Below are 18,673 nucleotides of genomic sequence, written 5' to 3'. Positions count from 1 at the left end.
TACTAATATATGAAGGCATCTTTACACACATATAAATGTATGAAAACCGTGGGTTGTATGAGTATAACTATAACAGTCTTAAAAACCCATTCATCTAACTAAACATAGTCATATTGCTAAATACTGCATGTATACCAAGCCTAAGTCTTTATAGGGCTGCATCTGAAAAAAGAACATCCTTTGGTGTGTCTTCTGGGATTTAACAAGCTTTTAAACACCAGCTTTGCACACCCACCATCATCATTCCACTCACCGCTGGTGGGCAAGCAGCTGGCGAGGAGGGATTCAGTGAACACTAGAAGTGCACCTGCCAGTACTGATAGAAAGAGACAGAAAATATAGGACAATTTGCCTATTTTTAAGAAAAGGTTGTGACACCTGCAGGAACACTTAAATACAGCACTGTCCATTAAAAATGGGACACCTGGTCACCCTAATAAGGACTAATCCCACACAGGGAAAAAGCTGCCAAGTTGGAAGGAAAAACAACCTTGACTGCTGCTGATGCTTTATGAGTCCTGTCCGGGAACCCAGAGTAGTGGGCAGGCCCAGGTTTCCCCCAAACCTTCACCCACGCAAACACAGAGTCCATCCCCAGAAGAGAAACCAGGACTATCAGGGGATTTTCACCCCAAAACCATGGACTAGCCTGTGATGAGTATGGCTCACTAAGCTGTGGACCCTGCCTCCTGTAAAGAGAAAGGTTGTGTATAGGATCACAGCCAAAACTTTGCTACTATATATATATTTTTTCTTTTCAACTGTCCATAGGTGTGGAAGAAACTATACTAAAACAAAGGAGCAATGCTTACGGCATTTAATATGAAATCAAATAAAAAAGAAAATTAACACTATCATTGGAGTACATGTATCATCATCCTTTCTAACAACTCAAGCTAGCAAACACACCAAAATGCATATTATCCACATATAGCACAGCTTTACAATGCTAAACAAGTAACTAGAAATAGTTGTGCTATTGCTTGCAAATATTACTGACATTAGAAAGGAGAGTAAAAGGCATTCACTGAGGCTTATGCAGTTTCTCTGGGGAATGCTTAAGATCCATGCAATACAAGAACAAGTGAAACAGAGACCTATAAAAACAGAGAAAAGTTCTCCTGGTTGAAACTTTCACCTTGTCTGTGTCACCAACTGAAAAAGTAGAAGCCCCAGAAAAAATTAACACATGGCTTCAGAATGTGTAGACAGATCCATGTTTCAAAGAGCTTGCAAATGAGGTTTCATCCTACAAAACAACTAGCATCTCACCTAGTACTTGCTACTTCTGACTTATAAGAGCCAAAACTCAACTACATGGCAAAGATTTGGCCTTAATGCAATACAATTTACGATGGATTAATCAGTAACACAGGATTTAAAAAAAAAAGATTAAGATCAGAGTTTTAGATACCTGCAACTCTTCAAACAAGTTCTGTTAAAAGAATCTTTTCCTTTCTTACCTTAAGCCATTAACACCTATGTAAACTTTGTTTGAAATGTAATCATGCAAATGTCCTGGCACCCCCACCACCACCACCACCAATGCAGCCTGCTTTCCCCTCTACCCCTTCCTTGAACCCCACCAAACAGAGAGGACTACAGCAAATAAATTGGGACACCCCAAACAAACTCCCTCCTGCCTCAACTTTACTGCACAGATGCTAGCACCTACCCACCTCCTTCCCCTAACCTACCCCTGTGCCATCTGCTTCCTCCCCTCCCCTCCTGCCCAGCTAGGGGCTGGAATAAAATCCTGTTTCTCAAACTTGCAGCACGAGCAGTCTAGTTGGGAGTTGTAACACAGCACAAACTCATCATTCCCCCACTTCACCCCAGGACCACAGGTTGGGAACCGCTATGTTAGGATGTATTTGAAGGTGACTTGAAGATTGTCACCTAACAAGACATCTAACTTGTCTAAGTAATTTTTAACTTGTTCTTTCCCTATTTTAGTCTTTTTTTGGCAAATAATCTTTTGAGGGCTTTTTATTGACCAAATGAACAAATGTCCCAGTGAATTTTATGTATGTTCCTATATCTCACTTGAGAAAGGCAGATGGCAGCATGATTTTATAGAAAAGTGGAGAAATTCAATAGGGAATAATGAGAATGAGGCATAAGAATAAATACTCTCTCAAGAAAGGATTTGTTTTCTAAGTCTATAGCAACAGTTATGGCAGAACCACTAGTAATATATTTCAAATGGAAAAAAAACAAATATAATTTTTCTCACACTCTTTTCCTCAACAATTTGAAAGAATGACTGTTAACAGTTCTGAGACGCATTTTCTAATTCAGATCAGCTATAGGCCTAGGTAATAAATATCTCCTATTATTTTAGTTTAAAACAGTGAATTTGTTCCTAGATAAGACACTCCTATCATTTTCCATATGAATAGGATTTTAATGAGGCTACTCAAAAAAACCCAAACTGTACAAACACCAAATGCCACCCATGATCTATACTCTAAGTAATGCATAGTTGGTGCATCCATTTTAGGAAAAAGCTATTACTTACCAAAATCTGATATATATAAGAAATCTCTTTAGGTAAAGAGTTAAGGCATCAGACAGATTTCAGTAAAAGTCTCACTTGATGCCAGTGAAGGAGTACCAGTTTGAGAAAGCAGGCACCAGCTCCTAAGTGGATTCTAGTTGTGGCTCTGTTTGGGTCCATAAGTCTACATCTACTAAATAGTAAAATTAAATCTACCTTTACTAAAATATTAAAATTACTTGAATATCAAGTAATAAAAGTTTTTTAACTCAACACCTAAGAACACTAACACAAACGCGCAGATTTTTTTTCAGCTTCCTCCCTCCTCCTCCACAATCAGTCTTCTTTCTACCACCTCAACATTGTTGATCTCCTTTTGCTCTAATTTAGAATAAGAAAGAGTTTCTAAAAATGAATTCTCTTCACATTTAATTAAGGTATTTTCTGACTATATACTATGCTAAAATAACTCCAGAGAAAGTAAAAATGTTGAGTATGATCAAGAATTTTCCTGGAAAATGGTACTGAGATGTACAAGCTGGTATACTCCTATTTACAACAGGACAGTAGGTACTAAATGTCATATTAAGAATGGAAACATATTATAGTCTATACTGGTGCTGAGGTACAAGGAAGTTAACACTTATAAAGGTAAATAAAGTTTTATCTCAAAAAGAAATTAAAGCTTCTATCCTCCTATCTGTCCCAGGTTCCAGATACTTATGCATGTGTAGAGTCCATCAGATAGGACTGCAGGATCAGGGCCTACAGTGGAAATAAACAACATCCTTTTTGACCAATGGACAAACACTATATTCTACTGACTGGAGTAAACGTGAAGTGAAATATTTACTATTTTTTAGAGATCTCCAAACCCCAAAACTGTAACTTACTTCAGTAAGCTCGAAGACTGTAGTGGAAGTATAATCAACTGAGAAATTTTATAATATCTATACAGAAAAAATAATTTGAAATTCACTCAGAAATATACTTAGGTGAGCTACAAAATGTGTAAGAACAATATACAAAATATTACACAAAAGTAGAGACTGCCTCCTAATATGACACCTATTCTAAGTTAGGAGGCAAGATATGGACAACTATGAGAGGAAGAAATAATAAAACAAATAATTTTTCAGATTTTAAAATACAAGGGACTACTTTTTAACCTTCAAAATAGCCAAAGTAAACTCAAGGGGTTTTCCCTTGGTGTGTAATCAACTTGTAAGCTGTCAGACTTTAATCCATTTAAATTATATTACTATAATTGGCATAAAAAAACAGAATGAAAAGTATAAGTACAGCTTAATAAGTAGGAGCATAGAAACAATGATGTTATGAAGATATTAAATCCCACATGGAAGATACTGTCAGACTAGCAAATCTACATTTTTATATATGTTTCTTGTACTAATTTTATTTGGTAAAATAAACACAAAAAATTTGCTGAACCTACCTGTGTAACCATGCTTTGTATATACGTTGTTGGATGCTGCTGCTTTTGCTGAACAGCACTTTCTATTGCTACTTTAGCTACAGTGCTTGGATCCGCTCCAGCTGGCACAGCGACCATAGTTGCACTGCAACCAGCATTGTTGGGGTCACTGATTGTAACAATTCTAACTCCTACTTTATTTGGAATTCCTGGAACAGTTTCCCTGTCATTATCCTCTGCTGGCCTCTTTACAGTTCTGCATTCTGCTGTGCCATTAGTAGGCCGAACTTCAGATGACAGGGTAGACTGGGACACTCTAGGTCCTGAATGTGGAACTGCTATGATTTGATGCCCCTGTATAACAGAGGCTGTAGATTGTGGTGAGACAACTACACTTGGGCGTTGCTGAGGCACATCTGAATTCAAACTTGAAGCTAAAGGTCCATTAGGTAAATCAGTGTTGGTACCACTAAGTTGCTGGGTTAACAGTTTTGCAGCCTCCTGTGTACCACTTACAATAGGTGAACTACTCAAAGTTAATACAGGCCCATTAGAAATCCTTTCCCCTTGATCACCTTTGGCAGTCTCTTGCTGTGTGGCATCTGTATTCCCTTGTTCCACTGGAGAGATCTCACCATTTCCTACATGATTGGAAGTTTTGTGATTTGGAATGTTTTTGCTCATATGAGAACCATCTCCTTTATCAAAATCACAGATTCCATTAACTAGGGGCTTCTTCAAATCACTTTTAATTTCCTCTGTGTCCATTTGTTCAAAGTTCTGCTTTCCAGGAGCTCCATTCTCACCCAATTCTAATGATGGCCCGTTACTGACTTGTAAGCACTGATTGGCCTCATTTTGAGTTTTCCCTGAGTTAGAAGGAGGTAGACTGGAGTCATTATACTTTCTCCCGTTTAAAAGGCTTCCCACCTGCATTTCATTTTCCTTTGCATCCCCATTACTGGTGTTTGCAGCTCTTCGGCAAGAGGGATTCTCCATAACTTCAATTTTACGTTCATGAATGTGTAAACCTGTCGCTTCCTTTGCTTCTTCCTCCTTTTGGCAAATTATTTTATCACCTTTGAATGGAGGAGCAGCAGCAGCACATGGTGATTGTCCAGCTGGAGGAGTTTGAGTAGCTGGAAGTGTTTGCACCTGAAGCCCAACTCCTGCCTGTGTTCCACTCATTGAGATTCCTGCTGGAGTAATGAGCTGAGTTGTATTTCCCTGACTCACAGTTGCAGTAGCAAAACTAGTATTTGGCACAACTGTTATGGTAACCTGGTTGCCAGAAGTCCCTTGGAAAATGGTTGCTGGGCTATTTGAGATCAACTGCCCCGGCAATATTTGTAGATTAGAAATGGGTACTGTTTGTACTGCCCCTTGGGGCTGGATTGCACTCTGGACCAGCTGAACATTTTGCTGTCCAACTAATAGTTGCTGAGCAGGAGACTGTCCTTGGACTCCAAAACCTGGTGCTTGGTTATTGGCCACCTGATAAACCACCTGAGGGCTAGGTGCTCTTGTATTGTTAGGTGGAGGAATCTGTGGAGCTGGGAGGATAAGCTTACCACCAGGGGTTGAAGGACCTCGTTTTGGGAGAAGCAGTTGTTTTATCAGACTAGATTCACCAGAGGAAGGCTGACCAACTCCTGCATTAGTTTGCTGTGGCTGAACTTGCATTTGTACCGGTTGTTGTTGTTGGACTTGTACTTGTACCTGTTGCTGTGACGGTGCTGGTGAATGCTGCTGCTGTTGCTGCCTCTTCACGGAAAGCATCTGGCTGACAGTAGGAGGGGGTCCTTGTGATTGAGGAGTAGTAGATGGAGAAGACATTACTGTAGGAACTTGATTATTTGTAACTGGTCCAGGAGATGGTGAGGAAGATGGAGTTATGTTTGGCTGCCCAGTCAACTGGACAGTTTGACCAGCTGGAAGAGAAGCTGGATTAGCAAGCACAATTTGGTGAATGGCTGGTGCATATGTTTGACCTTGCTGAGCTGGCTGGCTTACAATCACTACGCTTTGTTGGGATGGTGGCTGTTGCTGCTGCATGGATTGTTGTACCACAGTAGGTGGGACTTGCTGAGAGGGTAGAGGCTTTGGCGCAATATTCTGAAACCCCACCCTAGAAGTCTGTGGATTTTGCACACCAGCAATAGTAACCATCTGCCCAGCTGCAACTTGGAAATTCTGTACTGTAGTGGCAGAAACAATATTGGGTGCAGAGGTTGTGACATATTGTTGAGGTGCTATGATGACTGTGTCTTGTTGCTGGTTACCAGAAGCAGGCTGTTGAGATGAAGTCTGCAAAGGTTGTGATGATGTAGTGATTAACTGTTGACCCTGTGAAACTGATGAAGTGCATGATGGTAGATTCTGTACTCGGCCAAATATATGACCCTGAGGTACAGCTTGTTGAATTACTGTAACAGGAGTGCCTGAAGGTATCTGTCCTGGTACCACTGCATGTAGCGGAGACTGTTGTTGAATTACAGGTTGATGGTGAAGCAATGTCTGAGAACTGACAACAGCAACAGATGGCTGTGGTCCTGCACTGTTGTGATTTTGATTAGAAGCTTGTGCTGCTCCACCTACAGCAATAGTAACAGGAACTGCAGACTGGGGAACAGAGCTTTGTATTACTGTGGCCTTGACTACCTCACAGGAAATTGGAGTTTTATTCTGAATGACAGTCACTGTAGCATTCTGCTGATGCTGTGTGTGAACTGAAGGATTTTGTGGAATTCTAGAAACAGTTTGTGCCACAGTGTGAACACCTGGAATTGGAAAAGACATCTGTGTTGCTGTCAGATTTGAAGATTGGTGGTTAACTGGGGTCCTCTGAAAATGGTTTCCTATACTTTGTGGTCCATGTGGGATTCCTGCTGACCCAAATAAAACAACATCAGAAGTCTGAATGCAAAAATCCAAACCAGATGAAACCTCTACCACTAAGCAAAACACACAAATATAAAGAATCAAAAATCCCAAATTTGAAATAATCATTTCAGTCATGCAAAGTAGTTTCTAAACTCAGTTATAGCATGTCAGGATTAGTAGTGGACATAAGTGGCTTGTCTGGTGACTTGCAAATTTAGAAGTCAGGCACCAAATACCAAGCAATATCTACCCAGATAGTACTTAGCAACACTATCGTCCCAACACTATAAAGCATTTAACAAAAAAAATTAAACTAGTTTCTCAAAACTACTTTTCACTGAATTTTACTTTGCTTCTGAAATTACAGTAAAACAACAAATTGGCTGCCATATAAAATATAATGCAAAAGATAAGGAACCTGCTGGTGAAGGAGATGGAGATACATCAGGAACAGAGTCAACCCGGACGACAGGGGTAGCAGAAGTTGGTTGTTGTTGATAGTACATCTGAATGGGAAGTGGTATAGCTCTCCTTTTAACTCCTACTACATGTATATGTGCCTGCCCGTTGTTATTTGGATCCTCTACTCTCTTCACTGTGTGATTTGGAAAGACAGTTCTGCCAAACACAAACATATAGCTATATACATAACAAAAATATCACAGTATTATTTTTTTTCTTTTCGCTTTTTGCGCATCAACTCTGCTCAGTAGACAGAGAGGATAAAGAAAAACATATGCAAAAACTAAGAAGTCAAATTCTTCATCGTGTACCTAATTACAAAATCTAGATCATAGGATAGTCATGATCTAGATAATACGTCAGTCAAGTATGATCATACATCAGTCATGTATGCATATTCACCCTCTGCCAAAAAGAAAGATGGGCATGGGAAATCCTCCTGGTTTTTTTCCAAACAGAAGAGTATTTTCAATGGCTAGTATCTCATGGCATCATCTGTCCTTATTTCTACAGATACGCAGCCTGTTATGTGTCCTCTCACTAGAGTGAGATGCTCAGATGCTTTTTTTCAGCAGGCTACCTTCTTGGGGCCTGAGAGGTTCACCAGAATTAGCATTGTCAAGAACTTGGACAAGAGAAATGAAAACTGTAACCCCCATAAGCTAGAAATGGAAGAAATAAATTCCCAGACATATTAGCAAGCTTTAACAAAATAATTGCATTGAGCTTTTTTTTTTTAAACTTAAAATCCAAAATGCTAGTAGATCAAAGCAGTTTTTTAAAACTCAGTTGAGAGTAGGTATTCCCCTAAAGGAGTTTAAAAGTGCAGATTAGCATTAGGAATCCATAATTTCCTGTTTATTCTTCTACAAACTTTTTACCTTACCGAAGACATTTATAAAATCCAGTTGATGTTAGGATTCCACCTCGAGCTAATTTACTGCAGGTTGAGAGGTATTCAGAGTACATTTCTGCTCGAGAAACTGAGCAATCTGAATTCACCTCAAAATGTGCATTCAACCTAAAAATGAGGAAAGAAAATAAATGATAAAACATCCTGAAACATGGGCATTACATTTTAAAGAACAGAAATGCTACTCTTGCACTGAGTAAAGGATTTTGGATAATAAATAACAATGCTGCTAATTTAAAATATTGAATATTGATAATTGTATCAATTACCTCCTCAATACTAGGGATGTAAAAGGTTAACCGGTAAGTATCACACTTAACAGTGATGCTTACCGGTTCCAGTTAACTGGTGGGGGTTGGAGCAGCTCCTCCACTTGCTGTGCGCAGAAGACTGCTTTCATCCTGCAGGGCCTGCCACACACAGGAGCGTGCCAACCTGAATAGAAACAGCCCTTGTCCACAGCTAGGTGAATTACAGGACATACAGAGCACCCCTTGCTGCTGGAGTTGCCCCAACCCACCATTCGCCCTTAAATTGGTTAACCGATGAAACATCATGTTTAACTGGTTAACCAATATATCTCTACTTAACACAACATTATTTTATCTTTCACAATATAAACCTCAATGCCCAAGGTTAGTACAAGAAAAAGCAAAAAAATAAACAGCAAAAATTGATCACATAACATCCCGTTGAGATTATTTTTACATGTATAATATGCAAGACTTAGTAATATATTCACAAACCAAAACTTCATCTGAGAAATTTTAGACTGAACATGTGTTTTAAGTTCCCAGAAGACAAGGTTACTCACCTTGTGCACTAACTGTAGTTCTTTGAGATATGTCCCCGTGGGTGCTTCACTTATGTGTGTCAGTGCTGCTGAGCACACAGCCCATAGATCTTTAGTAGCAGTCCCTGGCCACCAGTGCGTGATGAACTATCGTGCAATTACCGAGTAACAGTTTAGCATGCGCCGGTGGCCATTCCCTCTATTCCTTCTCCACACCAGACTCTTATAGCCCGGAGCGGAGGGGAGGAGGGTGGGTGTGGAGCACCCACGGGGACACATCTCAAAGAACTCCAGTTACTGCACAAGGTCAGTAACCTTTCCTTCTTCTTTGAGGGGCCTTGTGGGTGCTCCACTTAGGTGACTAGGCAGCAGTATTCCTGCTTGGCAGTGGGTGCTCCGTGTTGCACGGCTGGATGTTGGACAGTGTGGTACATCCAAATCTAGTGTCTGAGTCCTGAAAGGACTGAATAGCGTAATGTTGTGCAAAGGTATTGGCTGAAGCCCATGTTGCAACTCTGCAAATTATATCTATTGGAAGGCCTTGAGAAATGCAGTTGTGGCAGATACTGCTCTCGTGGAGTGCACCCATATAACTGTTGGTGGCTGTTCATGTTTCTGGGACTAAGCCAGTTGTATTCATGTAGAAATCCATTTGGATATTCATTGTTTGGAAACAGGTTGACCTCTGGACCTGTCCATGCAAGACACAAATAGTCTGGGAGTGTGTCGGAAGTTCAAGGTAAAAAGCTACTGCCCTGCGTACATCCAGTGTGTGCAGCACTGCCTGATTGCTGTCCTCGTGTGGTTTCAGGAAGAACAAAGGTAAGAATATTGTTTCGTTACAGAGGAACTAATTAGGTATCTTGGGGAGGAATTTCGGGTGGGTTCTAAGGACAACCTTGTCCTTGTGGAACACTATGTACGGAGCAGCCACCATAAATGACGTTATCTCTCCCACTTTCCTAGTTGATGTTATCGCTACGAGAAAAGCTAATTCGAACTAGCATGTCCACACTGAGTGGACCCTGAACCGGGGTTAAGGATGGCCGGAAGCAGTGTCAGCAGGGCATCAGATTAGGACTTAAGAGTGTGGAGCTGCTGTCTCAGGCTAGCCGAGGGCTGTGCTTAAAGGGACCTGACCCCCATCTGGGACAGACAGTTCTCAGGGGTTCCCCGCTTGCAAAACAGTCCTGGCTTGGAGTGCCCTGAGTGCCCACACTCGGCACATCACAGCACTTGGCCATCAGCCCGGCTGCACTTGCCGCAGGCTGCCATCCGGAGGGGGGATCAATCAAGGGGCTTCAGGAGAGCTTCCACCCCGAGGAGCCCGCAGAGCCAGCCCAGTCCTCCCCATCGGGGGCTCATACCCCATTTCTCCCTCACCTCCTTCCACTTACCCCTCCCTAGCCTCCCTTCCTGATGTACAAAATAAAGGACACGTGTGTTCAAAAATAGAAACTCTCTTTATTGAACAAAACTCGGGGAGACTGGGAAAAGGAGGTGGGAGAGGGGAAGAGAGAGGGTGGGAAAGGGGAGGGCAACTAAAATGATCAGGGGTTTGGAACAGGTCCCATATGAAGAGAGGCTAAAGAGACTGGAACTTTTCAGCTTAGAAAAGAGGAGACTGAGGGGGGATATGATAGAGGTCTATAAAAGCATGAGTGGTGTGGAGAGGGTGCATAAAGAAAAGTTCTTCATTGGTTCCCATAATAGAAGGACTAAAGGACACCAAATGAAATGAATGGGTAGCAGGCTTCAAACTAACAACAGAAAGTTCTTCTTCACAAAGCAAATAGTCAACCTGTGGAACTCCTTGCTGCAGGAGGCTGTGAAGGCTACAACTAGAACAGAGTTTAAAGAGAAGTGAGATAAAGTCATGGAGGTTGGGTCCATGGAGTGGTATTATCCAGGGGGTAGAAAGGGTGTCCCTGGCCTCTGTTTGTGGAAGGCTGGAGATGGATGGCACGAGACAAATGGCTTGGTCATTGTCTTCAGTCCCTAGTGTTGGCCGCTGTCGGCAGACAGGCTACTGGGCTAGATGGACCTTTGCTCTGACCCTGTTGTATGGCCATTCTAAGCTCAGGGCTCAGGGTCGGGGGTCTCAGTGGACCACCTTGATTTTCATGCCAACCTGCTCCTGGGTGGCCAGGCTGGCAGCTATCCTGCCCTAGACGGCCACTTTCCTGTGCCTAGTGCGGAGGTCGTGGATGAGGTCCACGATGTCCGCACTAGACCAGGCGGGCACCCGCCTCTTGCGGACCCGGGCAGGCTCCCGGGAGCCACCAGCCTGGTCCCGGGAAGAGGCGGAGAGCTGGGTGGCAGCGGGTGGCTGGCTCGAGCTGTGCCAGGTGCAGGGTCTGCTGGCTGGGTGCTGGCAGGCTTGCACCTGGCACGGGCACCGTAGCCAGCCTGTGCCCCTTTAAGGGCTCCGGGGCCGGGAGGGGGGCAGAAGAGTTTCCCTGGTGGTGCCCAGAGTGGCCACCAGGGAAAGCTGGGGAGGGCTCGCCTCCCACTAGTTCGAATTAAGTGGCTACACAGCCCTTAATTCGAACTAGTTAATTCGAACTAGGCGTTAGTCCTCGTGGAATGAGGTTTACCTAGTTCGAATTAAGCGCTCTGCTAGTTCGAATTAAGTTCTAACTAGCGGATCGCTAGTGTAGCACCTATCAAAGTTATGTCTGTTAGTTCGAATTAACTTTGTAGTGTAGACATACCCCCAGAGATCGTGGTCCAATGCCCACCCTACAACAGAATAGAGGGCACTTGGAGTTGACATGGTTTACAAACAAGTTCACTACTGGGTAACCCCATTTCCTGAAAAGGTTGTTTATGATAGACTTGTTGATTTCCCATTCATGGTTCTGTGGGATTTGTCTGTTGAGGGCATCCGCTAGTAAATTGTCCTTGACAGATAAATGCACTGCAGTAGGTGTGACGTTGAGTGTAATACACCATCGCCACAGTTTTGCTGCTTCCGCACATAGGCTGTGAGATCTCATGTCCCCCTGTCTGTTTATATAATATGTCATTGCGGAATTGTCTGACATTATTCTCACTGTCTTGTTCCGTATGTGCTCGAGCAGTTGGGAGCATGCCCTCCTGACTGCCCTCAGCTCCAACGCACTGACATGGAGCCAGGACTCTTCTCGTGTCCATTGTCCCTGTAATATCACACTCCCTATGTGGGCTCCCCATCCCAGCAGGGACATATCCATTGTCATAGTGATGGATGACATTGGTGCCTGAAACAGAAGCTCTATGCATACGTTGTTTATGTCTGCCCACCAGTTTAGGGTGGCTTTGACTCGGATGGGTACAAGGAGTGTTTTGTGGAGCGGATGGTGTCTGGGCTGATACACGGAGTTTAGCCAGACCTGGAACGGTCTCAAATATAGTTGAGCATGTAGGACTACATACGTGCATTCAGCTATGAGTCCAAGTATTTATAGGCATGCACATGCCAATGTGTGCGAGCAGCTCTGTATCAACACGATCAAGTCGCGTAATCTCGACCATCTCTGGATCGGCAGTGAGGCTATACTCCAGGTGCAGTCCAACTGCGCTCCTATAAACTCCAGCGTTTGTGTAGGAGTGAGGGTACATTTGTTCAAGTTCAGTAGGAGCCCAAGCATGTCGAATTACTCTCTTGTGGTTTCCAACACCTGCTCTGTGTCCCCATATGTGGGTGCCATGATCAAACAGTTGTCGAGCTAGGGAAAAATGTTTATTTGCTTTCTTCGTAGGTGTGCAGCTACCACGGCAAGGACCTTGGAGAATACTCTGGGTGCTGTCAACAGACCAAAGGGGAGCACCCTGTACTGATAGTGTAACTCCTTGATGGTGAACCTGAAGAATCACCTGTGTGCCAGGTGAATTGATACGTGAAAATATGTGTCCTTAAGGTTGAGGATAGATAGCTATGCTCCTTTCTCCATCTTGAACCTCTGATATTTGATGAACCAGTTAAGACTACAAAGATCTAGTATGGGTCGCCAGCCCCCTTCCCTCTCCCCCAATTTCTAGACAATTAGGAAGTATCTGGAATAGAATATCCCCTGCCTCTCTATCGGCTGGGTACTTCCTCTATAGCAGGGTTTCCCAACCTATGGGTTGGGACCCAAATATGGGTTGCCATTACAATTCAAAAGGGTCGCCAGGTGTCTCCCCAGGCGGCTCTTAAGAAGCCATTCACACATTTTTTGAATTGCTCTGGGTCACCAAGTCTTCCTGAATTGTCAAAATGGGTCCCCATCTGGAAAAGGTTGGGAACCACTGCTCTATAGCATCTAGCTTCCTGAGGCACTGTGCCTCTTCCATGAGAACACTCTCATGAGAAGAGTCCCTGAAGAGGGACAGGTAAGGATTAGTGGGTGGAACTGCTGTGAATGGTATGTAGTATCAGGTTCATATTATTTCTAGGACCTATTGGTCCGAGGTGATGGTCTTCCATGCTGCATAGAATTCGACAAGTCTGTTTCTGAATGTCTGTTTCCTTAGATCTGCCTGCCCTGGAGGACCGAGGGTTAATTGTACCTTCAACCAGTGCCGCAAATTTGCTGACAGGAGTTGGACTCCTGGGTCGAGGATGTTTGCTCATTTCATTGTCATTGTCTAGATTGTCTCGCGTGTGTCTCTTGTTCTTATAGGGCCTTTGTTGTTGGTTATACCCTGTTGTTCTGAACCTTTGATTATATTGTTTGTATTGTTTCTTCTTGGATCCAGGCAGCTAAATCCCTAACATGAGAAGAGTCCCCCCGAAGTCTTTAAGGGTGTAGAGAGATGAATTCGTAGCTTCAGCAAAGAGTTTCTCTCCCTTGAATGGAAGGTCTTCGATGTTTAATTGTACTTCCTTAGGAAACCCAGATAGTTGAAGCCATGACATTCTCCTCAGCACCACTGAATTTTCCATGGACCTGGCTGCTGTATCCGCTGCGTCCAATGCTGCTTATAGGGCTGTGTGGGAGATCAGAGAGTCTTCCATTACATTTGATTCTAATTGTTCCTTTATCTCTTCTAGTAGATATTGAATAAAGGAAGTGAAGGTTTTGAATGTCTGGTGTGAATATTTTGCTAATAGTGCTACGTAATTAGCAATTCTGAGTTGAAGGGAGGCTGATGAGTTTGTCTTCTTCCCCATAGCATCTATCCTCTTTATCTCCTTGATTATGCGCTCTGGGGTACTGCTGTTGCTTCTCCCTCTGATTGGCAGCTTCGACAACCAACGAATTCGGTGAAGGATGTGCGAATAGGAATTCTACCCCCATAGGTGCTACCACGAGATCCACCTCTGTCATGTATCATTGTACCAGGGGAAGCAGTGGCATCACTGTATAGCCTACCATTTCTGGATGCATCTGTGTTTTCGGTGTACTTGAATGCACCAGTACCGATGGTACCATGACTCAGTCTGTCTGTGCAGCATTTCACTTCTTTGCAACTTGCCTGCTTCTTTCTTTGTTGCTAGTATTGGCTTCCCCTGTGGTACCACTGGCTTGTTCTGATGAAAGCTTGAAGTGGTTCTATGCTTCACTTTGGGATCACTGTCTCTCTTTGAACAGGACCCCTTAACCCGCTTTTCTTTGAGGAAGAAGGTTCTTTTGAAAAAAGAAAGAACTATGTCTAGACTGCTTGCTTTTCAAAACAAAAAAACAAGAAAACCTCTTTTGAAAAAGCAATCAGAAGAAGATATGCACAATTCCCACCAAATCTGCATATCTTCTTTCGAAAGTAAAATGTAGTCTAGACGTGCCCTGAGAAACACTGTTCAATTAGATAATGCCACTCTATAGTTTTACAGCATGATTAGATTTAAAATTAAAGAGATAAATTATATTCTAAGAAAGAGACAACAACTAGTCAGAAGTATCACGTTAAACAGCTAACACATTGTGTTGTGTTTCCTCTTCCTCAAGAAAATATTTGAAAGGAACTGTATACTTACCACTGGCATGCAAATTTTTCACTGTCAATTTCTACTATTCCTGGTGGTGGAACAACATGTTGTGCTGCTCTTGATGCTGTGGAAAAGGAAATAAAAATACATTTTCTGACATGTAATGTTGATTTTTCCTTTAAAGAAAATTACTTACATAATTCAATATGTATAAAATTGAACATCTCAAGCAATACAAAGGATCATCTGAAGTTCAGCGGTTTCAAATTTGATTTGAAATCTGTTTTGTATTCTAAAAATAAAACCCAACAAAGAGTCTGATGGCACCTTAAAGACTTCTATTTTATGCAAGATCTCTCTCATTTCCCTACCAAAAAAAATCTATTTTGATTAAATTAAATGTTGGATTAATTAATTACTTATATCTACAGACAGCTGCATAGACTTAAATAAAGTATAACTACATATATCTAAAGAACTCCACACACCCATGTCTTAAAAGAAGATAACTTATTTTCTAGTGAATGATCAGATTTGCTTTAAATCAACTCTCTTTAAATACATGCGAAGTTATGTCAAAGTCTTAATGAGGACATGTCTCCAGCAATGTTTTTAGTCACTAGTGTAATGGTATCACTGCTATTGTAAATGTGCTACACTGGTATAGAACATGGCTTGCATCACACACCTGGTTTGAAACTGAGATATGTTGCACTAACACAAGTTGCACTTTACACTGATGCACAGTATGTTCCATATGGGATTGGTTATCTGTGCAACTAGCCTGGTGGCCAAAAACCTCAGATAAACCCTTTGTGTAGGTCTCAAAGCACACAGAGTAAAATTCTCACAGACACAGAGGGGCTGTGCAAGGCTATCCATGCCACTGATTCGCTATATTAGCGAAAGTGAGCAGAGTGGTTGTGCTGAAGGGTTTTTGCACAATTTACAAGCTAGGTGGGATCATGGACCAACTCTAAACAGGTCAGCATAATAGGAGGGAAAACCATGATCCAAACCTCATTGGAGTTGGCAGAGGGATGCAATAGCTGTTTCCTAGTTCATAAATAGGATTAGTGACATTGGAAGCAGCTATGTTATAGTCCCATATACTGTCTGTCTCCAGTCCTTCCCAATCCTATCCTATCACAGTGGTACTTAAGCATGTTCCAGTGGTACATAAAGAGATATGATAAACATCTGTTGCATGCTATTCTTTCTCTATTCCATTCATCAGGGGGAAAACTGTGCATACATTTAATATTTATTCATGTGACATATTTTCACTAATGAAAGCAGAGTCAAAGAAATGCACATACTTAGTTCTCTGGATAAGTGATTTTTTTTTTTTACACACAAAATGTCCAAGTGTACATCATGAAAGCAGAAGGATACAATTTTTTTTAAGTCAGTGTGTAAGCAATTTCCACCTTCTACTAAATGAAGTACACAAGCACTGGATCACATCCAAACTTATCCTCTTCCTGGGACAATTAACAACCCAAATGGAAAGATTCTGTAGTAAAATAAGAGTTCCCCACTCAGAATGTTGGGACTGAGTCTTCTCAAGTCCTGAATTGGGCACCTTCCTCCCTTCTTTTAGGGAGTTTGAAAATAATGGTAGTTAGATCCATTCCCTCTGCTGGAAGTGAATCCAACATCTATTGTAATAGGTTATTGTGAGAGGGTCCCTCAAGAAGGGCAGCAAGCAGGTTGGGAATAGGAACTCTTTGAAATTGAATTTCCCTCCTGGCTGATTTCCAGGACCCAGTGGTTCAAAGTGATTTGTCTCTAGGCCTCATAAAATCAAACTGGTCTCCAAATGGGATAAAGAAAGGGGTAAAGATCTATCAGAAGAGAGAACACATGGTCCTCAACCAAACTGTCAAACCAATACTCCCAAGTTGGGTGCTGTACACGCATCTGGTAATGAAGCCGAGGGTCTTCACTTGTGGAATCAGTATCTTTCTCTAAGGCTCCCTGCTTCTGAGGATTATAATAGGAAGGTGAAGGAACCTGTTTATCATGTATCTGGTGTAGAGCCTGTCTTGTACACTCTGGAACATAAATGTCTGGATCTGAGAATGGCCTGGGAGTCCTTTTTTTTTCTGAACAGATTAGTATTCTTGAACTCTAGATCTTCAGTTTTATTCTGCACTTTCCTTGACACCCTACAGATTGCAATCATGATGATCATCGTATTATAACAAAGGTTGCCAGAGATCTTGCAGCATTAATGGAAGCACCAATTGTCACTTGTAGGCAGCTTTGTATTAACAATTGCCCCTCTATAATCAAAGATTTAATCTTTCTCTAAATTCCTGAAGGGGCTTCCCTGTAAACTTCTTTACCTTATACCAGTTGCAGCAATCACAACAGTACAATAATGTTGTGGAGAATGCTTTGGCAGGGACCTCTCAGGGAAGAAATCAGGAGATACCATTTACCAGAAGGCATAGGATGTGTAGTCATAGGGATGGGGGTTCCATGACCACCACCCCCACAAGAAGAAAACAGATGGTGGTGGTCGGAGACTTCCTCCTAAAAGAGACAGAGTCATCCATCTGCCATCCAGACCAAGAATCTCAAGAAGTGTGCTGCTTACCAGGAGCTAGAATTCAGAATGTGACCAAGAGCCTTCCAAAACTGATTAAACCTTCAGATTGCTACCCCTTCGTGCTTCTCAATGTAGGAACTAATGATATGGCCAAGAATGACCTTTAGCAGGTCACTACAGATTATGTAGTGCTGGGAAGAAGGATTAAGGAAACTGAATCACATGTGGTGGTCTCATCCATCCTCCCTATTCAAGGAAAAAATCTTGGTAGGGATTGTCAAATCGTGGAAGTAAATGCGTGGTTGTGAAAGGGGTGTCAGAAAGAGGGCTTTCGTTATTTGACCACTGGATTCTATTCTGGGCACAAGGATTGCTAGGAACAGATGGGATCCACCTAACCAAGAGAGAAAAGAGCATCCTTGTGGCAGGTTTGCAAATCTAGTGAGGAGGGCTTTAAACTTGGTTCGTTGGGGGACAGTAACCAAAGCCCTGAGGTAAGTGGGGAAGTTGGACACTGGGAAGAAATGCAAGGAGGAACCAGCAACAAAGGAGGACCCTTGATTCAAATGGAGAAGGTAGGGCAATCAATTGATTATCTAAGGTATTTGTACATGAATGCAAGAAGCCTGGGAAACACACAGGAAGAATCAGAAGCCCTGGCACAATCAAAGAACTATGATTTGATTGGAATAACTAAACTTGGTGGGATGACTCACATGACTGGAGCATTGTCATGAAAGGATATAAACTGTTCAGGAAGAACAGGTGGAAGAGAAAAGGAGGAGGAGTTGCACTGTTTGTAAGAGAGCAGTATGATTGCTCAGAGCTCCAGTATATAGAGGGAGAAAAGCCTGTTGAGAGTCTATGGGTTAAGTGTAGAAGTGGAAGCAATAGGGGTGATGTTATGGTTGGCATCTGCTATAGACCACTAGACCAGGTGGATGAGGTAGACGAGGCTTTCTTCAGACAATTAAGAGAAGCTTCCAGATCACAGGCCATGGTTCTCATGGGGGACTTCAATCACCCTGACATCTGTTGAGAGACCATACAGCAATACACAAACAATCCAGGAAATTTTCCTATGCCGGGTAGTCTAATCTACATGCCTCCGTTGTCAGAGGCATGTAGTCTAGACGTACCCTAAGATGGATGGAAAGCTGGCTAGATTGTCGGGCCCAAGCAATCAACGGCTTGATGTCAGGCTGATGGTCAATTTCTAGCAGAGTGCCTCAAGGAT

General features: G+C 42.4%; 1 protein-coding gene across 1 annotated transcript in view; it reads right to left on the bottom strand.

Annotated features, from left to right (window-relative positions):
• Positions 1 to 18,673, bottom strand: part of ARID2 (AT-rich interaction domain 2) — a 179,763-nt gene that overhangs the window by 58,877 nt on the left and 102,213 nt on the right. Inside the window, exons 12-15 of the mRNA XM_075930435.2 lie at positions 14,928 to 15,003; positions 8,167 to 8,301; positions 7,237 to 7,436; positions 3,957 to 6,820 (exon numbers count right to left, since the gene is read on the bottom strand). Coding sequence (XP_075786550.1) covers positions 3,957 to 6,820; positions 7,237 to 7,436; positions 8,167 to 8,301; positions 14,928 to 15,003 — 3,275 coding nt within the window. The remainder of the gene's footprint in view (positions 1 to 3,956; positions 6,821 to 7,236; positions 7,437 to 8,166; positions 8,302 to 14,927; positions 15,004 to 18,673) is intronic.

The sequence above is a fragment of the Pelodiscus sinensis genome, chromosome 1, assembly GCF_052426305.1.
Source record: "Pelodiscus sinensis isolate ZL-2025 chromosome 1, ASM5242630v1, whole genome shotgun sequence".
Classification (NCBI taxonomy): Eukaryota; Metazoa; Chordata; order Testudines; family Trionychidae; genus Pelodiscus; species Pelodiscus sinensis.
Note: the sequence above shows the minus strand (reverse complement) of the source record. Positions and strands in the feature narration are given on the sequence as shown.